The 23,352-nt window shown below is 37.5% G+C and overlaps 1 protein-coding gene across 4 annotated transcripts in view; it reads left to right on the plus strand.

The window, feature by feature from the left end:
* The window catches only part of LOC124146208, a 33,738-nt gene extending 11,380 nt beyond the window's left edge, over positions 1–22,358 (plus strand). For all 4 annotated transcript variants that reach the window (XM_046516387.2, XM_046516390.2, XM_046516389.2 and 1 more), the window contains exons 2-3: positions 651–713; positions 11,814–22,358. In XM_046516387.2, the coding sequence (XP_046372343.1) occupies positions 12,008–16,150 (4,143 nt within the window). In that variant the 5' untranslated portion in view covers positions 651–713; positions 11,814–12,007 and the 3' untranslated portion in view covers positions 16,151–22,358. The remainder of the gene's footprint in view (positions 1–650; positions 714–11,813) is intronic.
* The last annotated feature ends 994 nt before the right edge of the window (positions 22,359–23,352 follow it).

Genomic DNA, 23,352 nt, shown 5'->3' on the forward strand with positions numbered 1-23,352 from the left:
AAATATTTGTAAGCAGCCTTTCAGCCAGTTTAATTTGAAACTGAGAGGATAATCACTGCTTTTCTTTTCTACTCTCAAGCCATTGTCTTTTCTGTGCTGTACATGTAGAAGTAGTAATGATATAAATGTTTGTTTTACCATCTATGTTCTATACCTTGGCATGTCACTTTATCATGCCAAAAATGCTGAGCTGAAAACACGTGTAAATGATACAAAGACAATTTCTTATGAACCTATTGTCATCCCATTTTTCCACATAGTTGAGATAGTTCAGGACGAGGGGAGAATTCCATGTGTTTAACTCAATTGAAACACAATACATGAGTCTGGCTTTATGTCACTGTTTCCTGTATCTTATGGCTTGTTCTTGAAAGTAGCTTTCATATTGCTAGGGATTTGAATAGAGGGCACATTGGCTGGAGCAAGTCAGTGTTTCACATGCATCTTCCATTCTTTGTTAAGGGAAGGTGAAAATAGACTTGAGGCATTCGCCTGCATCTGGGTTTAACAATTGAGGGTTTTTTCTTTGTTAAACTTCAGCTCCACCCAAAGACCAGGTATTGGTAAGAGAAATCTGTGTGACCATTGCAATGCTTTTAATTTTCTGGTTTATTGTCCTCTGTGTTCATTTTGTCTTGTTTTGTTTTTAGACACGAACAGTGCCCATCACTGACTGATCAGCCATCAGACAACAAAAACATCAAGAACTGAAGGTGAGAATTACATAAACATACCTATAAGCCACCTTTTGAAACAAGCCTTAACAAGATGTAAGGAACATATATATTTTATATAAAATTCAAAAGTGTTATAATGGTTATAAATCTTCAAAATGTTACTGTTCAAAGTGTAAAAAAAAAATGTTATTAATCAAGGACCCCCATGGTGTGCTGTTTTCCTACCCTGATATGTGTGGCCTCTACTGTAAGTACAGCAAGTGTTAAACAATGATGGAATTGCAAGCACATTGGTAAATTTCAATAAGCACATACAAGTGAAGCTTTTTGATAAGTTTCTTCTATAAATGTGGGAACAGGTGATGGTAATGGCACAGACTGCAGCACTGTCTGTCATGTAGCACATGATGCTTGTGTACCCCTTGTTGCAAGGCAGTATGGAAAATAGGTAATTGTATAGGAAGACGAGCCACATGGATCCTATTTGAAACCAGTAAGTTAAGCATACGGACAACCGTGTTGTGGTTGATAATTGATTTGAATTATAACCCTAAAATGTTAGACATTTCAAAAACACAATTGATTCATTTTCATCAAATGTGGACCATTGTATTCGTAAGGGTATCTAACATATAGTTTGAGTTGGTATGATTAATGTTGTCATGAAGTGTGCATGGCATGGAGACCAACACATGAAACGATCTTTTGTTTTGATCTGAAGATTAGATATTTTTTTGGATCAGTCTGGAGGTTTTTTTAATGACACTGCGATGTTGAAATGAAGTAACAAAAGCCTTCATTGGAAATTTCATTTGAATACACAATGGGAAAAAATAATCAATATTTTATGTCAAAGTAAAATCCAAATGGCACCATCTGTCATTCATATGAGTATATGTGTAAAATTAGATGGCTGTCTGACACAGTTAATTTTGAAATAAAACACTGACTATCTACAACCGGAAACCTCAATCAAATCTAGGTTTATGAAGGCTAAGTTCAACCTGGTGGATTCAAGGAGTGTCAATGAAAAACCGCCATAATTAGACATTGTTTGCTATTGTGCGATTCAAGTGTGGACATATGGCCAGCCAAATACTAAATCATTCAGGATTGGCCTAATCAATAACACGTATTAAAATTTTCATGATTTACCACCAAAACATTGAAGAGAAATACATGGGTTGTTCTAATTAACAGTGTTGATTAACACGAACACTGCTGGTTAGGTTAAAATGAGTTCAAAGATTGTACTCCATGGTGCCAGTTTTGTTATAATTCTTTGATCAAGAGAAAACATTCATGAAAACAGTTGATCCCCAAAAGTATGTAATTTCATGTGCTTAGCAAACTTAAATAAAACCATGTACATATATTATTCCATTTCACTCATCATTGATAGAACAAAATCATATGATTAACATATATATAATTACAGAAAATTGCATTCTGCAGTAAACCATAAACACAAGATAATACATTTCTCTTTAAAAATCATGGTTGATGAAAAAGCTTAAATTCATTGCTTAAACAGAAACAGATGTTCCATTTGAAGTAATTTTTTTCGTCATCCAGATGTTTGGTGTAAAAATAAACAGAAACAATCTTGAAAGGCCAAGACATGGGCTATTTGCAATGAGATGGACACTGTCCACAGGATGTATTTGGAATATGGGAATTCGGGTAAACATGAGCCCAGCATAATGAAGGAGAAATGTCTTCCACTCCAGTTGAACTTTAATTTACTGGGGGCTTGATAACACTGATGGAAATGGATTTTGTTTCATGGGAATAGGCCAGGCCATGCGCTGGACTTTATAAGGATATTTATTTAATTGGTCAGCCACTATGGTTGCCATGGTGATTCAATATCTGGTCAGTTCTTGACCGCAATTGCAGTTGTTATGAAAATACTGTTGTAGGGATTTTCCTAGGGTTGAGAAATTGTTTGAAATGTTGTGGATTTCTCTCTGGTTGCCAGGTTACTGATAAACAAGGATGGATTGATTTGGGTGGAAGCTACCACTCTTCCTATGTTTCAATGGCAGATGGGATTTGAGTTGGCATTTCTCAGTATTTGTAAAGCTCTCTAAATAGACTAACAGAAAAATTTATAATATTCATATCCTGTTTTCCTAAAGGATTTTGTGTTAAGCTTGAGTTATTTACAAGAACTTTCACACACAGTACACAGTTGCTTGTTTCAAGGCTTTGTGGGTTTGTTCACAATGATAGTATCGATTTGTCTTCAAGGCATCATCACATAAAATCAAATATTCAATCTTTTGTTTGAAAATATTGTTAACAAGTCATGCATTAAAAATAAAATATATCTTAGTTGAAAGTATTGGCATACAGTCACCTATCCAAGCAAGGTTTGCAGCATAAATTATGGATGCATCCAAATGAGGATTGATAAAAATCAATTAAACTGATCAATGAATTTTGAAGGTGAATCCACAGAGGAATATGGCAGTTATTGTTGGAATACCCGGTAGGAAATATGTCTTCCATAGTCAATAGGAACATTGGAAGAAAGAAATTGTTTTCCTGCTCTCACAACAAAGCCAAAGGTCAAGCCTTGTGGTTAATCACAATAAAATCACCATGTATAAAAGAACAATACCTTTCTTAGATATGAAGGATAGGGTGCTGTCTTGTGGCCATATAGTTTTCATCAACTCTTTCCAGACAATTGTCTCTCCAGAGAAATTAAGTCCCAAACAACACTTTTATCAATTCTACATAGACACCAGGTTTCTTGTTTTCATTAAACCTGCATGTCTTAAAATGGTAGTCCTGTATCGTTTTGAGGATAGATTGCAACCAAAGGGGTAATAAGGGTGGGTGGGTTTAACCTTCATTTACCATTAAGCCAGAGTAGTCTGAATTTGTGTAATGACTAAGTAGTCAGTTATTTTGACCATGAGAGTAGAACATTGAAAGCTGAATTGTAATCTCCTTCAACAGTGTGTTCATTTTAAACATCAAGCTTGAGTGCTTCCAGAACCAGAAAGTCTGGATTTCTTGTTAGGATATCAACAATATGCTGTGATTCATGTTCCCACCGTTATGGCTCTAACAAGATATTAGACAAGCTTGCTTCACTGATCAGTGTGATGGATTGGAAAGTAATTGTTTGAAATATTCTTCAAATCTCACTTCACACTTGTATCCATTTGTCTCTCAACAAAAATTGCCTCATTTGTCGAAGAAAATGTGTAAATAGCGTGTCTAGGGTGAATAACAGGATTAAATCCTACATGCTTTTCCATCATGATAGCAAGTGTATGATAGACCGAAAAACAAAGGGATTCTTATGAACTTCAGAAAAACATCTAAGTCAGAAAATATTGAATTCTCATATGGTTTCAGGAACAAGCATCAAACAGTAACTACTTTATTTAATTGCTCTGGTCACCTTCACATAGCTACATCAACGCAACATGGGTAGAAGTCGAAATAAGTTGTAATAATAAATAAAAATGTTTTTGAAATAGTAGTGTAATATTGAGATCGTTAAAAAAATGAAAAATGTTGTCAATACATATACATGTATATCTCGTTTATGATCATTCATTTATACTTGTGTGTACAACAAAAACAACTGTCCATGTGTCCTTAAAATACAGCAAATATGGTATACCAGTCCAGTCTCAATAAATTCAGGAAAAGCAGGGATAATAAATCTGTACTTAATCCTCTATGAAAAAAGTACTAAGATCCTGAATGTTATTTGGCATAACAAACCCTGAAAATATTAACGACATGATGCTTTAAAGACTGTAACACTGGCAGCAGTAGAAAGTAACATTTTTAGTCCACTAGTCCTTATAATGATAACATTTAGTGAAACCCTTAAAAATGGCAGCTTTCTACTGGTCCTTATGATACCTTAACTATTGGGCAGTTTGGTAAGAGCTATAGAACTAGTGCCAATTTCTGACACTGACTTGTATCTGCTGTAGTCTTCTCACGGTGAAACATCCATGTATTTTTCCATTCACCTGATCTGTCCCAAGTTTCAATTGTACCTTCTTTACCATCCTTAATCTAATACTTCTTGAAAAAGATCTGCCCAATAAGGTTCCTTTTAAACAACAAATCAAGCGTGTGTGCTTCAGCCATTGAGGTGTTTCTTCGAGGTGAAAAGTGCATGGGAATGTTCAAAATTTGTTTCAAAGGTTAAAGGTGAAATATGATAATGTAAATTACAGGGATGTGTACATCCTTTAATGCTTTTTCCTTGGCCATTTATGGACTCAAAGTGGACAGATTCCAAAAGGTTGTGTGACCTTTTCCAAAATCATGAAATCAGAACCCAAGATTTTCAGAAAATTGAACATTATTGGATTGCGAGTGTTGATTTTGCGGTGGGATGCGTGCACTTAAGCTTTTGATTTTCAAAATTTTGACATTTCCCTAGCTAACATTGTTAAGAGCCAAGGATGAACATCAACTGAACACCTCAGCTGTCGTAAACTCTTTCAACCTTTAACTTTTGAAGTGAGCAGATTTGCATTTTCATAAGCGACAGAATATTAATGCCGCCTGTGACTAGTCTAGGCAAGGCAAATATGAAATATTCTCCCCTCCGGTAGCTGAAACCATTATCACATTCTTCATTTTATACAAGTTGATCATGTTGCTGGAGCCAGTGGGATGTTAATTTGCTAAAGTTCTTACAGTGACAAGTCTGATAATGGAAAAAATTACCTTGGAGAATTGGGAATTCTTTGTCAAATTTGGAAATATTTCACACAAACGAGCCCTAGCCACTGCACTCACCAATCTGCCTGGCATAAAGGCATAGATACAGTCTATTTTCTGCTTAATAGGGGCATTATTATCACAGTAGGGGGGATTGTGTTTATTTTATTATTATGTTATACTTGAAGCACCGCTTTTTCTATGGCGCTCTCTGATAAAATCAATACTGATCAATAATAAAGCCATCCGTGAATAAATTCTGAAAATTTGAAACATTGTTCCATTCTGATGAGAATGAAAGGCAGTCGTAGTGTCAATGAAGGGGTGAGCATTTTCAAAGCCATCAGGTAAAACGGTCTATTGTTATTTTTGGATCTGTTTTCTTCTGTGCACGACTCGTACAGTTTGCTTGTGTACGTTTATCTATTGATAGTTGTCAGGAAAACACTGTTAAGCAAACATTACTCTTCATCTGATTGTTCTAACAATCAGCTTTAGAATTTCTATTGTTCTTTGTGAAAAACAAAAGGCAATTTGGTAAACATAACAAATTATTTATCCAGTTGTATTAATAATTGATATTTGAGCTTAAGAAAATATTTGCATAAAACATGATTGGTTTTTTTTTTTAATTAGAATGTTAATGGAAATACGATACGTCCAGTGATAATGAACAGTTTCCAGTTTATCAGTCATGGTTTAAATAATGAGAAAAAAATATCAAACAAACAGTGCATTAAAAAGACTTGAATTATGGCATTGTTGTGTATTAGCATTAGATATTGCGGTTTGTTTGTGGTTTATGGTAGTGAAGGCGAGTGTTAACATTGATGTTTGTGTTATTGACAGCCAGTTAATGGTGTTGATTATGTCACACATGGGCAACAAACTGTCAAGAGGACAACATGGACACAACACGTTAGGCTTGCAACCATGCACTTTCTTATGGACAGGGAAGGAGCATGATAGCAAAGTTACGATACACAATCCCATACACAATCAGTTAGTTCTTGTGATGTTTTTTTACGATAATCAAAGGAATTAATAAGAGCAAAATTGTTAAAAACCCAAAGAAAATGTAAATTACTTTTCAATTTCATACCATGGACAGTTTTGTTTCCATTCATGTTGTCATCATGACATAGTCCTGTAAAACAGTGTTTCAGGATAGACCAGTACTTTGCAGCAAGTACACATGGGTCCTGCATGGGCACTGCATGGGCACCACCTCCACTGCTGGCTGGTTATAGGCATCCATAATCACCTCACGATACCTGATATGATAGCCCTCCTTGTAACATGTCAAACTGCAAAAAGAAATATGTGAAAACTTGCCTCATAGACAAGGATTATATCTTCAAAAAGGTTAAATATATATTCAAGTAAATTTATTTGTTAAAGACATTTTGACAGCTGCTCTAATAAGATGTTTACTAGTCAGCACTGATTATACAGTTCATTCTCAGCAATTTCTAATGAGTTGAAAGATTTCATATTCCTGAGTGAATTGTGACTGTGAGGATGGGTGTCCCAGCAATGACAGGGCATGTTAAGTGTCATTTCCTACAACTGTAAGGAAATAACTTCCAGGGGAAGTTACGTAAATCCAGCCTCTCTCCTTGCCTTTATTTCTCAGTAATGCTTGTAAAGGAAATACTTCCTTGAATAACCTACTGAGGTGATTGTAAATGAAACTGTCCATGTTAAGAATGCAATATTCTGTTGGAATTAGGGACTTATTAGTTCTATTATTCTACTGCATGAAGAAATTAGTGCACCTTTGTAAGTTGTTTTATGTTTAGTTCATGTGGCTTAGAGTTATGACATGGAGGACGTTGTTATTGCTGGGTGTAAAGTAGGTTTATGTGGATACCAGTACAAGGGAGGAATAACTAAATGGGAGGACTGCAGTGTGGCAGCAGTGAACTTTTCAACCAGGGATTTATAAATGACCTTATCACAATCATAACGACAGGTAGAAAGAAAACAGTCAAGTTTAGAGCATTTTTCAACAAAAGAATGAATGGTCCATGTCACTATGGGTCTCTATTGGAGGGAGTGATATATTTCAGCCAAACTTGAAAACAAATTCTTTGTGGGAGAGCAACAGTGGAACCTAAACAGATGGTTACTATGAAAAGTCCTAGACAATTGGAGCTTTGACAATTTTGCAAGCTATAATATGCATTGATTTCTGGATCCTACATGACAATAAGAGAAAGTTGACAGGTCCTAGGGACAAAGCTCCAATCCTAATTCACCCGCTATTATTCTCCACATACTTGAGTTGCCCAGAAAAGCTAGTGTTTGTCAATTTTTCTCAGTCTCAATAACCAGGTAGCTTAGACTAGTCGTCTTGTCCCTCAGTCAAAAGTGATTGCTGTATTTCGTTGAGTTACCTGAAAAACATGATGTTATTACAATGATTAAGTGGGGAAAAGAAGTTTTTGCAGGCCGATTGTTTATTGCTAAGTAATAGATTGATATTGTTTTCATCATCAGTAGATAGTTGTCTTGCACTTGGTAAAGAAGAATATGTGCTTTAAGGTGATAACTGTAATGCAGAGGATATGAAAACAGAAAAGTTCATTTAGATGTTAAAATACCTGTTGTAAAATATCTGTCGACAATATGCAAGTCAGGTGGAGATAGTTTACCATGTGTTGAACCTGACTAGGGTTTTAAAATAGGTGTCATACATTTCATCACATATTTAATGTATTCTCTGATTTATCGCTCTTGCCATTTTAGCTGTTTTCACAGAGAAGTGTTTGATGTTGAAATTCATCACTATCAAGATTTGAATATGAAACATGTTGGAGTGAGCCATGCAATGTAAAGTGTTTTCAACTTCTATCAAGTTACACAAGAGATAACTTTGCTAGAGTCATAGGAACTATGAAAGATTTTATGAGCTTCTCTGATCTGCTACCTCTGAAACGCAGAAGAAAGGAAAATTACAATGTAAAATAGAGATTAACCACTACAGATTGCATAAAAGTCTCCAAAATGTCCACAGTCCGATCTCGCTAGTGTTTATGACTATAGATACATTAAATATCAAAGGAGAAAAAATTTCACAGGTCATAAAGCACATTGAGCTCAGCAAATGAGTTTGCTTTTGTGAGTTTTTTGCTAAAGACATCTTTAAGTTGTGGTTATCTGTGTGCGAGACTTCAACAAAGCTTGAATTTAAGAATTATGGTCACCGTGATTCATGCATTATAGATTCTGCACCATCTTTTAATATGAGTCATATCAAACAGAAAAAAGGCCATTTTAAGGAGGGTTTAAAAATATAACTTGCGTGAACAGTTTAATTTCTTATGGATTGATTTTGACAGGAAAAAATGTCAAATATCAGGATGATTTCCCAAACTGATTACCTAGAGCTGACAAATATGATTGATTTTAATCATAGAAAATCACCTTATGGTTTTGGATATTTTGCGCTGACAGGGGTGATAAGCGGATGTAATAGCTTGTTGAACTGGGATGTGCACCTCTATGGCTTGATTGCTTGCGTTTCAGATTTCACAAAGTATCCACAAGGTTGCAGACATCTGAAGGCGAAAAAAATCTGAACATTTGTCAGCTTTCCTTGTGCTTTTGTTTGAAGATTTTTACCTGAAAAATATGCCAGAAAGTGATTTGCAATTATTTCTTCTTGAATAGTATAAACAATTTAATAATGATCAAATAACGTCTTAGACAAACATGCCTTTATTTGGACATGGTTTAATCAACCATCTGGTGACTTTATTTTAAAGGAAAGATTCAAATTACTTGTCAGCTTCCAGGATTGAAAGGTCATTAATACAATCCATGATAAAGTAGACACATAAAAAATTATGTGCAATTCATCAAACTCTTTGAGTGACACATTCAAATAAAGCCATTGTTTCTTTTCCACTTTGATGTTTGAGAGGCCAGACCTGTTGTCCATAAATCAGGGTACAGCAGAATTACATTCTAGGCTATTATTCCTTTACCCCTTGTAATTTGACCTTCCAGAATTATTGTTCAGTTGCATCTGTTTCTGAATTTGAAAGAAGTCAATAATGCCAGACGGAAAATAAGTAATTTTGCCTTTAACTTAGAAGAACCATTAGATGCCAAAATTGAGTTTCCTTTCATGCTGAAATATTCAATAATTTAATAAAAGACTGTATCATTCCATTATTGAAAATAATAATGAGCATAATTATTGCCATGGTAACTAGTCAAGCCTAGCAGTAATGAGGGGTCGAGAAGGTGTGAAATTTGACCTTCTTTAATTATCTGCACATTTGTGTTGGATTATATCATTGGGAGACCAGTAGAACCAGTGATTAGTTGTAGTGGTGTCTTCCAACTAATAATACTGGTTGATTCAAGGTGAAACTTGCTACGGCATAATTTCTATTCTGCTTTTAGCTGTGTAATTTTGGTGGGTAAGTTTGTACATTTATTCCTAGTTCAGACAAAAACACTTGGCAGAATGAGTAAAGTAACTTGAGAGTTTTTAATAGTTTGATACCACATAATATTATATTACCAGTATTCATTTTATGCTGTTCAGTAATATCTTTTCTATGCATTGTGAAATTGAAATGAATATTTCTGTATAAGTTTGAGACATCTGTGTTATTTGGATCATTGAATCATTGATAACTCCAGCTATGAATGGGCATGGGTTCTGAAAATACATATTTTCTAGAATAATAATCATTGGAAACAAAGTGTTTTCTCTGTTGCTCATCTGCCAACCCTTTATTAGATGGGTGTGATTTGAACCAAACTTGATACTGGAAGTATTTTCCAGTATAATCCAAATAGATACATCTATTGCATGTTCACTTGCTGGAGCAAGTAATTAAGGAAATTACAAATATGCAAGTTATCAAGTCCTGAGAATGTAGGTGCTAACACACAGTTTGGGCAATGATTGATGATGTAATTATCATTAAGATATTTGAGATTTGTAGTGACGACCACTCCCTGTTATTCGGAAGATGACTCGGATGTTTATACTTACTAGAATGAAATAACGTGCACAGAGAGATGAATTCAACAAATCTGATTAGATATGCATCATTGTCACGCAATATCAAGACCCAAAGAATTATTATCTTTATTCTTCCAGTATTGTTAATTGAATAGGCAATATTTTGTCAATAATGAAAATATGGGAGGAACTTTTTTAATTTGCGTTAATAATGAAGTTTTGTATGCATCTGTTGATGAAAATCTTTTTGTACATAAATCTCCACATTTGCAATCGGTGCAGAGAATGATAAATATCTGCTAACTTGCAAAATCAATACTTGGTGTAAAAACTGGAAATAATTTCTTCAATTTTGATCCATTAGACATGAGAAAAATTGGTATTTTGCGCAGTTGTTATTTTGATTTAAAAGCAGGCCTGTTGATGGCAAAGACTAGACAAACACGTCAATTAGGCAATTGAGAGATGACAAAACTCTTACAGTCGCAGACTATTTTGACATCTCTCTCTCATCACCAATGCAAAAAGAAAGTATTGATTTTGCTCAACAACTGCGATAATTCCAATATCAAACTCAGGGATAACAAGATTTTGCGTCTTTTTATTTGTAAAGGTGTCGTATTGGCAGAGACAGTATTGTAATCTTTTGTGTTGCAATCTTACTGACAGGTTCATTGCTGGTGTGCCTTTCTGTCAGAAAGGCTTTAGTTGTATTTGGCTCCCTGAATACGAATGTGATCTTCATTTTATCAGGGTTGATAATGAAATTTACTTGCAGATAAAGCAACAAGATTTTGGTGTCGATAATATGTCAACAATGACATGTCGGAGCATGACATGTGCTAGCACTCATAGCCATAGCTTATTGATTCCATTCTGTCATCTTGCACGTCTGCTGCTCCGCCAAATGCAAATTATGACATGTGATTTATCACGATAATTATACTTCACTAACTCAGAAGCCGCCATGAAATCAGTTGGCCAAAAAGCTTCTTGTTCGCATTGGATTCAGAAATATTATTCAAGAAATGTCAATCCGGTTCTTGATCTGGCAGCAAAACAATTTCAAGATCTCCGCCATCGTAATTTGCATTTAAATGGGTTTCCTCCCTTGGGTTGAGGTTTTTGGGACTGTAGGATCTATTTATGAAAAATCTCATTTTGTCGAAAGTATCACACCAAATGAATGTGTAGTCAGGCTAGGGATTGATATTATTGTACTCTCAATCACATCATTACTGGCTTGAAAATTAACCATAAATTGCATTTACATGCACTATAAAGGATATTAATACCTAGATAATGAGAAATCATCTCAAATTTCAACTGGGCCAGGCCCATCACTCTAACTTCCTGTTCTTTTTTTTCCATGGTAATGTAATAAGCTTGTAATATTCTGAACTTTCACACCACTCTTCTATATTGTTTCTCTTTTCCAGATTGCAAGGTGGCAACATATTCCTAATGAGAAGGTTGCAAGATTCAGTTGAGCTATAGCCAGCCTGGATGACAAGAAAATGAAAGGCTCGTCATTCTCAAGGAGGTGATGAACATTCGGGCTAGCCATAGACTTTGATGTTTGAGTGAAGGAACATTTCTTGACTGTCTGGGAGAACACATCACAACAGTTAACATGGACATGTCCAAATCCAGTCGTCGGAAGCAGACAAAACCAATACGGGTATATGAGGGTGAGGAGGCGGTAGGCTCAGATCAGACTCCGCCCACTCAAGGAGCGCCAGAGAACTTCACAAATGGAAGTTCACAAGTGAAGGAAAATGGTCCAGAACAGACTGAAGACATGCCTGTTGACCTTCATGTGGCAATAATAACATGTACTAAATGCCCTGAAACTTTTCCTTCAAAGGAGCATTTCATGAACCATCTGAATGTTGTTCATGCATCTGCTAAGGAGCCCAAGATTGATACTGAGTCAATGATGTACAACTATCCTACAGCATATCATCGTCTTGGCAGTGAACTCCAGCTGGAGAACAAGATCATTGCCAATGGGCATGCTGAAGGTGAAAGTGAAAACATACCTCCAGAAACTCAAAATATTCCTGAAGTCAAAGCAGATGCTGAACAAAAGGACTTAAATGGTGATCACATGGGTGTGGTCAAAGATGGTAACAGAATTTTTCATCCTGATGCTTATTGTGAATTGTGTGATAGAGAGTTTTGCAACAAGTATTTCTTAAAGACCCACAAAGCCAACAAACATGGTATTTATGAAAATGCTCCATCACCATTTTCAATGACTCCAGGGCAAACAAATATGATCTTGCCACCACAAGAGCCTGTCCTACCCTCACCCTACAAACATGAGCCTGCCCCAACACCTTCACAACCATTACCTCCAAAGAAAGAAGCTGTGGCTGCAGTTCCTAAATCCTTCAAGCTTGATGCCACAGCAGTCAAGGTGGATACAACAAGCCTCACCTCCTCCAAGCCAGCAGCAAGTGAGATCAAGCCAGTCACCAGTGGCTCCTCAACTCAGCCAGATATGGAGGACTATTGTGAAATTTGTCAAAAGCATTTTTGCAACAAATACTACCTCAAGAAACATAAGCAAGATGTACATGGTATTGTGCCTGAAAACTCACCCTCTTCATCTGGTAAACGTAGTCGTGCTGCTTTTGATATTCCCATTACGGCTACTGTCACCTCATCCCCAATGATCTTACCTCAGACTATGGCCAACATGGCAGGTCTACCAAATATGCCTAACATGCCTGGTGTGATGGTCCTCAACCCCTTTATGCCGCCCGTCGCTATCATCCCTGCCCAATCCTTGCTTCCCCAGCAACAAGTGCATCCCCAACCCCATTCTGTCGTCTCCCAGCCACTGCCTGTGTCTCTTCCTGCCCTTCCTCACTCGGACCAAGTGCCAGTATCACTGCAGTCTTCAATGTCATATTCACCAATGTCCTCAGCAGTGTCCCTTACAGCTACCTTGGGAAAACCAACTCCTTCCATACCTAATGATGCGCTCAGGAGTATTGGGGTTCTGAATGCTGAGGCTTACTGTGAACAGTGTCGAAAAGAGTTCTGCAACAAGTACTTTTTGAAAATCCACATGGCTAACAAACATGGAGTTTTCAGTGATGACATGATTCCACCGCCATATGGAAAGTCGATGGATGCCCTTGAGAACTCAATGCTATCTCCAGTGAAGATACCAAAAGAAGTGAAGCAAGAGCCAGGATCTCAGATAAGCCCACCAGGTACAGCAGGCGGGGACTCCTATGTTACTTTCTGTAACCTGTGTAACAAGGAGTTTTCCAGTAAATATTCATACAAAATTCACCGGATGAATGTTCATGGAATGTTGAACGAATGCCTGCAAGAACCATCACTTGCTGATGGACCTGAGATTCCCATGTCAAAAATCGATAGCATAGCCATGAGTAGTTCAGAAGGTCTGCTAAAGGTGGCTGCCGAAGCACAAGCACAAGCACAAGCACAAGCCCAGCAAGCTTCTGCTGGAGCAAAAGATAACAGTGCCACTACAATATTTGGCAACATGATAGCTGCAAAGTTGGCAGACAGGGTTGTGTGTGATATCTGCAACAAGGAGTTGTGCAATAAGTACTTCCTAAAGGCCCACAAGCTTAGAATCCATGGTGTTGACTTATCTCCTCAGGAAAAGGCTGCAGAAGCAGAGAGGGAAAATCCTTATGATAGCCCTTATTCTAAATCAGGTTTAAGTAGTACACCCAAATCAGAAGCTAAAGACCTCTCTGCAATTACAGCTGAGATGATCACAGCAGATATCCTGCAAAGGTCTCAAGTCCGCAGCAATGCCAGTAAGAAACTTGATCTTAGCAACATAGCTCCAAACTTGCCATCAGAGAAACCATCAAATGAGGAACTTGTTAAACTTGGCATTGATCCTGAAGCTTACTGTGAAATTTGTAAAAAGGAGTTCTGTAGCAAGTACTTCCTTAGAACACATAGACTGAACATTCATGGCATTCGTACTGAAAAATCTGACCCTGACACAAGGGAAAAGGAGAGGTCTAAACAATCAAAGAGTTCTCTTTTCAACCAAATGAATGGATTTGGCCTAGGAGGTCTAGGTGTCCTGGGGGGCCTCGGAGGCCTTGGAGGCCTTGGAGGATTTATGGGGGGAATGCATGGTGGCCCCAATGGTATCTTCAGCTTTGCAGGAAATGGAGGCCTTCTTGGTCCACAAGTGCCCATTGGCACAGGATCTCTTGGAGGACCAGGAAGCTTGTCCCCAATGATGCCAGAACTTGCTCGTCATGATCAGCAAAATAGCATGAGAAGTCATAATGGTGGAGTAAGTGGTGGGACTGGTGGTAGTAGTGCTGGGAGTGCAAGCAGTTCAAGCAGTGGTAGCGGCGGCAAGAGTAAAGATGGATTTCAGAAACACACCTGGCGCTGGAAGGAACCTGTCAATTCTTCCAGAGTAGCATGTGAAATCTGTAACAAAGAACTCTGCAATAAGTATTTTCTGCGAACACACAAGCTTAACAAACATGGGATAATACCAAGTGACAAGTCTCCTAGCATGGGCAGCTCACCGGCCCCATCGGATTGTGAGACTGCCAGCAATGCATCCAGCCAGCCAGATCAGGCCATCTCGGACAGGGGGAATCAGACTCCAGTTTCACAAAATAGTAAGATTGACAGTATTTCTCCTCATCCATCACCAACTTTGGACAAGAGCTTTGAGAAGTCAGCAAATCAACTTAAGGCTGATCTCCTCAGATTGAAGAATGAAGAAGAGTTGAATAATCGCTACATAAACAACCAGTACAGTGAAGTGTGCAATCTCTGTGATCGTCGTTTCAAAAGTTCCAGATGGCTAAAGGCACATATCCTCAAAGATCATGCTGGTTGGCCGATGATGGATATGTTTGACCCGAAGACTTCTGGCCGCACTGGACTGCTGGAGACACCAGATCCCAAGGCTTGTACAGTTTGTGGGTTGGTCTTTCCCAGTGAACTTTCGATGCAGTTGCACCTTATTCAAGAGCACAATGCCCAGGTCACTCTGAAGACTGAGGAATCACAACAAAATGGCAATGGGGAATCTGGAACCCCTCCCTCAGAATTCGGATATGGCCTTGGTTTCAGGAAACGGGTATTCAGGGCAGATAAGCAGAAGCTCTATGCTTGTGTCCTGTGTGACTATAAGACAAAGTGGTTGTCAAATCTCACCTCTCATGAGATGAAGATACACAACCTCAGTAAGAACAGCAAGTTGTGTCCTAAGTCATTCCCAAGTGAACTTCTGCTTTCTCGGCATGTTGAGCCCCAGCTTGACGAGCCTCTTGATATTTCTCGCTCAGGGAGTAATAAGAAAATACAAGAGAAGAGATATAAGTGCAGCATCTGTGGCGACAAGTTTGAATCACGCATAGTATGTAATAGGCATTTGAGAGAAGTTCACATACGCAGAAAGAAAAACTTTGCCTCAAGAAACATGCTTCACAGATCCAGATATTCTTGCAGTCAGTGTTCGTATTCCACTCGTTATCCTCAGCAGCTCCAGCGCCATCGATCACGCTTTCATGCAAGTCGCAGCACAGGAGGCCCTCTGCAGGAATGGAAGGGGAACCTGGAGGAGGTCCATGCAGAACCTATCACCAAGAGTTACACTGCCTCTGCCCAAGTCCAATGTTTTGAACTGGCTGTGAACACTCCAGATAGCACCTTCCTCCCATCACTCGCGCACATGCCAGTTCGACAGCGTGTGTCAGAGCCAATGGCTGTAACGTTTATTCTTACGCCTGTCAACCCCTGACTGTTACCATGCATGTAGCCTTGAACTATTGAGTGAAACTATATTGTTGAGTAATCCTCAGGTACATTGTGTGATGTCTAGCTCCACACATGCTGTGCGTGCAATTAATTTGTTTGTTTTTTTGGTTATATTTTTATCATTTCTCATGGCCATTGACTTCCAAACCAACCAAGATACCAACATGCATGTGTGTGTGTTTGTGTGTGTGTGTATATATCTATATCCATAAAGTATATATATGAGTATATTTTCAGTTCTTTGAAAAGCAGGCAAATATTGGCAAAACCATAATTGATGAGTAAGACAGTGCTCTCTCTCTTCCAACCATAATACATTTCTCTCTGACATATGTAGTTTATATATATATTTAAAACCTCAGAGAATCTGCATGTAGTGTATATTGTTAACACCTCTGTATAACTAGTCATAAGCTGGCATTTACAAGTGTAAATACCATATTTATTCTATAGGACTTTCACTGCAAAAGAGTGACACCAAGCTATCAATGCTTTACGCCAAGTCGCCTGCACAATGGCCGACTTTTGCCCCACCAGTAGTGTTCAACATTGCGGGCAACCATATAGTACTATCTGTGATTGAAATGTGTTTTTGATAATGGAATTTAATCTTGAAGCATTTAAGTGTTGTTTTGTGGAAACGTAGACATACTTTGCGCGTGAAGGTGTTGCACAAGGGTGACAGTGGCATCTAGCTGCGGTCTGCTGCAACACCTCAGGAACTATTTTGTACATATTGTTGAAGTTGATATTTATAATAATCCATGGCAGTGAATGTATCCCTTGTGCAACAATGTTTCCCCCGCTTACTGTAGTGTTGTGAATATATATATATATATATATATATATTTATGTGTTAAACGTCTCTTATTTATATTGACCACCAAATGAATGAAACTTGATGAATATGATACAATGATGCTTATGCTTTTGTGAGGATCAAGATATGAGATGTCTTGCAATTGATCCCAATGAAAAATAAATGCACACACATCAAATGTTTATATGAAACAGAACATTTACTCTGTAATCGGCAAAGTGGAAATTCAGAAATTCTGTTCTTGTTTGAAACTGACGTTCCAGATAAGCTTAGTTGAGTAGGTAGAACTCGGCAACTTTTGTCAGTGTTACCTGATACAACATTCCAAAGGCTAACATTTGTCACTGATGATGAGGTGTATTTTGATGTGTGTGTATTGTGAAGGAAGAGAGAGAATACTGTTTCTACTAAGTTGTTTTAGCTTCTGGCAGCACAGATGTGTTCTCTAGTATCTCAGTATTACTTGCCAAAGCCATTTCAAGTTTTATCCATAGTCCAGCACACCTGCCCAAACATTTATATTGGAACATGGATAAAAAGACAACTGCTTTGCTAGATTTGCATACAGTTTGGCATTGCTTTGCTTGTGCGCAAAACAGAATTCAGTGGTAACAATGTCAATTTGTGGTATGTCAAAACCATTTGCCATTGTATAGGAAAAAAGCTTAGAGACTGAAAATAGCTGATATTGTCAGTGTTGAAAATATATGACGTTATTTATGTTACGAAGTCTTGGACAAACGTGTTTCCATGGTTTATAGGGATCCTGATTCAGTAGCTGATAGTATAACATGTTACAGAAAAGATGTGTGTGCCAGTTAATCCATTTGTACATGGATGTATTTGAAAGTCCTACCATATAAGCATTTTATGTTGTGGTGATGCACAGCTAACGTTGGGCAAGACATGAGCAATAACTCAGATTCTTTTACACAAGTGTTGTAAATTATAGATAGTTCCAGAGAAGTCAGATGTTTTTGAAATATTGTCAATTTTTTATTTAGTTAAGCTAACCCTTCTATCATCTACCTCGAGCAAGCCTTACTGTTTATAAGAATACTTGTATACAGTTGAATGAACAAATCTATTCGCCATGTTGTTTAGGACCTGTAGAGTTTTAATAGTGTGTTTAATATGTCTTTGTAATGTTAACAAGCAATCTATTTTGACCAAGTCAACTTTAGAATTCTTAACCAAAAAAAACAAACAATGTTCATGAATACATGAACATTGAATTATTTTTTAACCCTTCTAATCCCCATATTTCCTTGTTGTCATGGGAACACTACCAAGATTTAAGATTAATATAAAAATGTTCAATATCAGAAGATTGCATTGCTGTTCTTTTTACTGAGCTGTAAATGTTATTTTCATTTGATGTTCATCCCTTGAATGAAACTTGTTGAAGGCCACTGTGTTGGCCTGGGTTTGTTGTGTATTTTATTTCACAGCTTCTCCAGATGTGTTTTTGGGTTTTGTGTGATTCTCTATATATGGCATATTGTGATCTAAATTATGCGTGAGTTTGACGTGTGAGTGTGACATTTGGAATGTTGGATTCTTTTATTTTTTCATTTATTAAATTTTATGACATTCTATTTCGCGTGGGATCACAGTAGTCCAGTCAGTACGGATTTTCCCGCCTTCAGACAAACCTATTTATTATTCCATTTAATTTTCCATACAAGTATTCCTCTACCCACAACTCCCCTGTCCACTCTCATTTCAACTGTCATTTGGCGTGCCCATTAACTATTTTTGATAAGCACGTTTGTCTGCCTCCCATATCGCCAAAGTAATCACAGGAATCGCCTGCACTCGGAAAGTTTCCCTAAATCGTTGATTATACTGCATACCCACATGTTGATATGTGTGTTGGACAGTTAGCTTAATGCATTGTGTTGTGTGAATTCAAATGGGGAGATTTTTTTTGTTCACACCCCAAAGTTGATCCTATCCATGTAGCACAAAACTTCTTTGGTACACATTCTCTCTGATAACTCTAGTCCTATGTATTTGTGCAGCTATTTATTTTTGACTACAGTCACTTGATCAGTCTCTTGTGTTTAGGGATGGGTTTTGATTCCAGAATAGAAAATAATGGAGTAAGCGTGTGCATGAAAATGTTGTTTGAATAAGTATCATGATAGAAAGCTACTCCTAAGATCATATTGTTCATGTTGATCTCTCCATGAAAAGACAAGAAACTACCACTTTGATATATTTCATGCCTTTGTTGTGAAGGATGCTTGACTTTGTAAACTTTATTGTCCTCCGCTTGTATGTTTATGTTTGATGGGAAAGTCAAGAGACTGATATGGACTTTAAATCTTCAATAATGTCTCTTTAAATCCTGAAAAAGAACAGTGTATCTCTTTGACGGTCAAAGCTTATTTCCTATGAGACGTCAAATCAAATTGATTTTTTTCGTATTTGAACCTAGAGGATCAAATATCCATTACGAAAGAAGTCATTCCAAGGGAATGCCCCAAAGAGATGATATATTTGTCAGCTGGGGGTATTTTGGAAAATCAAAACAGATTAAGAAGAAAAATGATGCTTTCTAGGTGGATCAAGTTGTCTCTCATTAAGAGTTCCAGGAAAATTTGACGTAATTTTGATATGCATTCCAACATTTTGTCCCTCATCAAAAGATTTCTCACTTGCGTCATTGTACGTAGAAAATTGCTTTATTCTGAAGAAAAGGGAAAGAATGTGTTGTTAATGTAATTGAATAGTAATGAAGACTTAAGCTACCAGATGGGCATTTTTATGGGAGTCTTGAAATAATCTTTAAATTGAGTGCTGTTTGTGTTTCTAAGACATTTTCTCTGGGGGAGGAAGATACACATTATTGATTTATTAAAAGAAGGAAATTGTGCAATATGTATTTCTTCGAAAAATGTCACAACCTGACTCGTATAAATGAATAACTTTTGTAATTCTAAAACTTAATAGAAACTTTGGTTGTTTTTCATGGGAATAGCAGTATTGCAGGTAGATTATACTTGTAGTTAATGAGAAAGAATCTAAAGACATTAAATAACTTGTTATCAGTATAGAGTTTAGCAAAGATAAATTGTGTTCGAGATGAATATGAAAGTAGATTGTGTCCTTGGTGTGTCCAGCATCTCCAGCTAGTGATATCTCTAAATACTGTATTCCAATGTTACTGTTGATTATTTGTACCAGAGAAGTTTGTGAAGGAGAATGTCCTATGTGCAGCCATACTGCATTGTAGGTGTCTTGTCCTGTCTTCATGTCCTGTACAAAAATATGGGATTTGAAATTGACTGTTTTATTCATTAATTGAGTACAGATATACTTTCAGAAAAAGAGATGATCTTGTTTTTGAAAGTTTTATTGGAAAATCTTGTCTAGTCTTTCCTGGCATGTGTTTGCCAGTCGACCAAAGCATCCCAATTAACAGTGAAATACCTCATACTGTCGTATATCGTGTCAACTTACACGTACCATTATATGTTTGCTGTAAGTGTACATTTAAAGACTGCCTTTGTTAAAGTTGTTTGTCAACCTGTACATACCCAAGGTATTAGCTTTTACTTTCAGATGACTTATTAGTGCATAATATTAAATAGATAAATGGAATATGCTAGCAACATAGCATTGTTCACCTTCATGCAGCCCTCAAATGTCAGCTTGGTAGGCCAAGGTCCAAGCTCACCACCTTACCCTGTTTTATTCAATGCACGGCCAGTTATTTGGTTTGTTTGTTTGTTTGTTTTGTTACAATTTATGTACCTATCCCCCTTTGTTCTCTCATCTCAGGTCCTCAGTACTTTTCAAACTCCACCCTAGTTTGAGTTGAGCTGTTATTTATAATACTCCCAGAATTCTTTGTCCACTTCATAAGGACATGTTTTGCCATCTTACTTCTCAACAAAATAATAAAACCTAACTTCTTATTCCATTTCTTTGGCTTTTGTTTCTAGATGTTACCTGTGTGTTGCCTTGATGTATGGTCCTTGTCACTCTCCCTCCTTAGTTTAGCCAGTCCCAAGTGACTTTCCTATTCTGTGATGTTTGTCTGCCGACCTAACCAACCCAAGAATACCTCATTTTTGTTAAATAATCACATAATTACACCTGCACAGTTTGAGGGCTGCATGGCACATGTTATTACTGTGTATCTTTGTCTACATTTAGTCTACTGTGGAACACAGTGCGAAAATCAGGGATTTCTTTATTTATTATTTCAATGCACTTGTTCCCAATATTGTCAGAACTATTCTATTTTTGGTCATTGTTCAAGCGGGTCTGTCACAATCTGTCCAACTGGGTTAGTGTGTGTGTGTTTGTAGCTACTTCAGACAGGATACAGAGGTCTTGCCACAAGTAGTAGTCCTAGTGCAGAGTATTGGTCATAGGTGTCACACTTGTAGTAACACATAGGATACATATGCATATGGACTTGTGTCTCAATGAGTATTTGTTGTGTTTAACAAAATATTTTAATATTGAGTAACATTTTTAAGTACTATATTGTATTCTAATGTTTTGGATGTAAAGGGAACTGCCTGTTCTACCAATGAAATTAAATTGGAATTTATTATGTATACAGATTTTTCATATTGCTACTGAATCTTGCACATAATACTATTTGACATAATAACATTTAGAATTGTTGACAAACTGCTCCAGGTGTTAACAGCTTTGACTCTGCAATAATATTGAAGGCAATAACCAGCTGTAACACAGGGCCAGAATGTGGCCCTCATCCCCTGGAGCATATCCCTAGCAATACATAGATCAAACTTTGATGAAGCAAGTATGGAATATATCTTCTTAAGCAATAATTGTGTGATAAAGTTTCAGGTAGCTAAAGGCAAGACATAAAAAAAATGTTTGAACTTGTACATAAGCCAAGGTCACAATATGAAATGTTTCAGTGAAACAAATTTTAGAAATGTGTTGTAGATAGATTGGTTGTATGTAAAGTAATATTATCAAGCATCTGAAGTAACCACACACACTCACACTACCCTGCTTTTTACGTGTCCCTGCCCTAGGACCTGTATTATGGAGATGGTCTAAGGGCAGGGCCAAGCCTATATATAAATATTATACATACATATATATAAGCTGCATAATCGAGTGTAGCTTGAAATGTTTCTAAAGTAATATTTAAAACCTCTCCATGGACCAACAGTACAGGCCCATGATGCAGCTTACACGATCAGTTCCACTCCCGCCAGCCCTCCCTCCCATGGTCTAGTGCACACCTTGTTTGTACGTATGTATGCATATTTTGGTACAACATACCGTATTTTTGTATAGTGGAGTGAAGTTTGGCACCTGTCTATGTAGATTATGGTGGTTTTTTGTATGCAATAAAAGTCTTGACAAAGTACTAATTCTTGTCAGGTTGTCACTAGTGTGTTGTTCACAAGGAAGTTTGTTTGGTGTGAGTGCTGGTGTTGATGAGGCCGTAGCCATCAGCATGTGTGAGCGACAGTATCGCGGGATTGTTGTTATCCATTTATAAACATACACTTTAGAAAAAAATGATTCAGTAAAACGTATGGGTATTCATGTATGGGTATACACACATGTAACGCATATGTAAAGATACTTAGAGAATGTTCTCCCGTTACGCTGAAGTTCTGTGTATTGTTTTCGAGACACATTTCTTTTTTTCCCTCGCCATGATATGGCCGAAGTGATGCTGAATACGAGCAAAAACATTCTCACTAATTTCATTCACTCGCTATCAGCTAAGATTGACTCCTCTTACCGGAAGACGCTGGTCCATGTTCACGACGTCGACCACTTGTTTGCCTGTCCAGCCCACAGTATAGAGATGAAACTTGCACTTGAGGCCACCGCCACAGCGACATCGATACGGCAGTCAAAACCGACCAATGTGTCGATCTGCAATATTTCGTTTCTGGTGTGGAACAATGTAGAGGCAGTGGCCAGACCTTGTAGTTAAAGCGTGTGCTCGATTCCCAAACAGCGGTAGGGTAGCCCAGTGGTTAAAGCGTTTGTTTGTCACCCCGAAGACCCGGGTTCAATTCCCCACAAGGGTCAAAGGGGGAAGCCCATTTCTGGTGTCCCCCGCCGTGATATTGCTTAAAGTGGCATAAAACCATACTCACTCACTCGATTCCCCACCTGTGTTCGACGTGTGAATGTCATTCTTTGAGACCCCACCCTGATATGGCGATACGGTTTAAAGCATCGTAAAACCATAGTCACCCGCCTTAATCACAAACCTTTCGCACAGAACAACCTATTGCTGACATATACAACGCACATATGGGTATTTACAATCGGCTACAACGCTGCCAAAGTTAAGGTTTTCTGGTTTCTTTGAGTTCCACGTCTTCAGCACATCGTGCGGC

The sequence above is a fragment of the Haliotis rufescens genome, unplaced genomic scaffold (assembly GCF_023055435.1).
Source record: "Haliotis rufescens isolate VD_foot unplaced genomic scaffold, xgHalRufe1.0.p SCAF_2, whole genome shotgun sequence".
Lineage (NCBI taxonomy): Eukaryota > Metazoa > Mollusca > Gastropoda > Lepetellida > Haliotidae > Haliotis > Haliotis rufescens.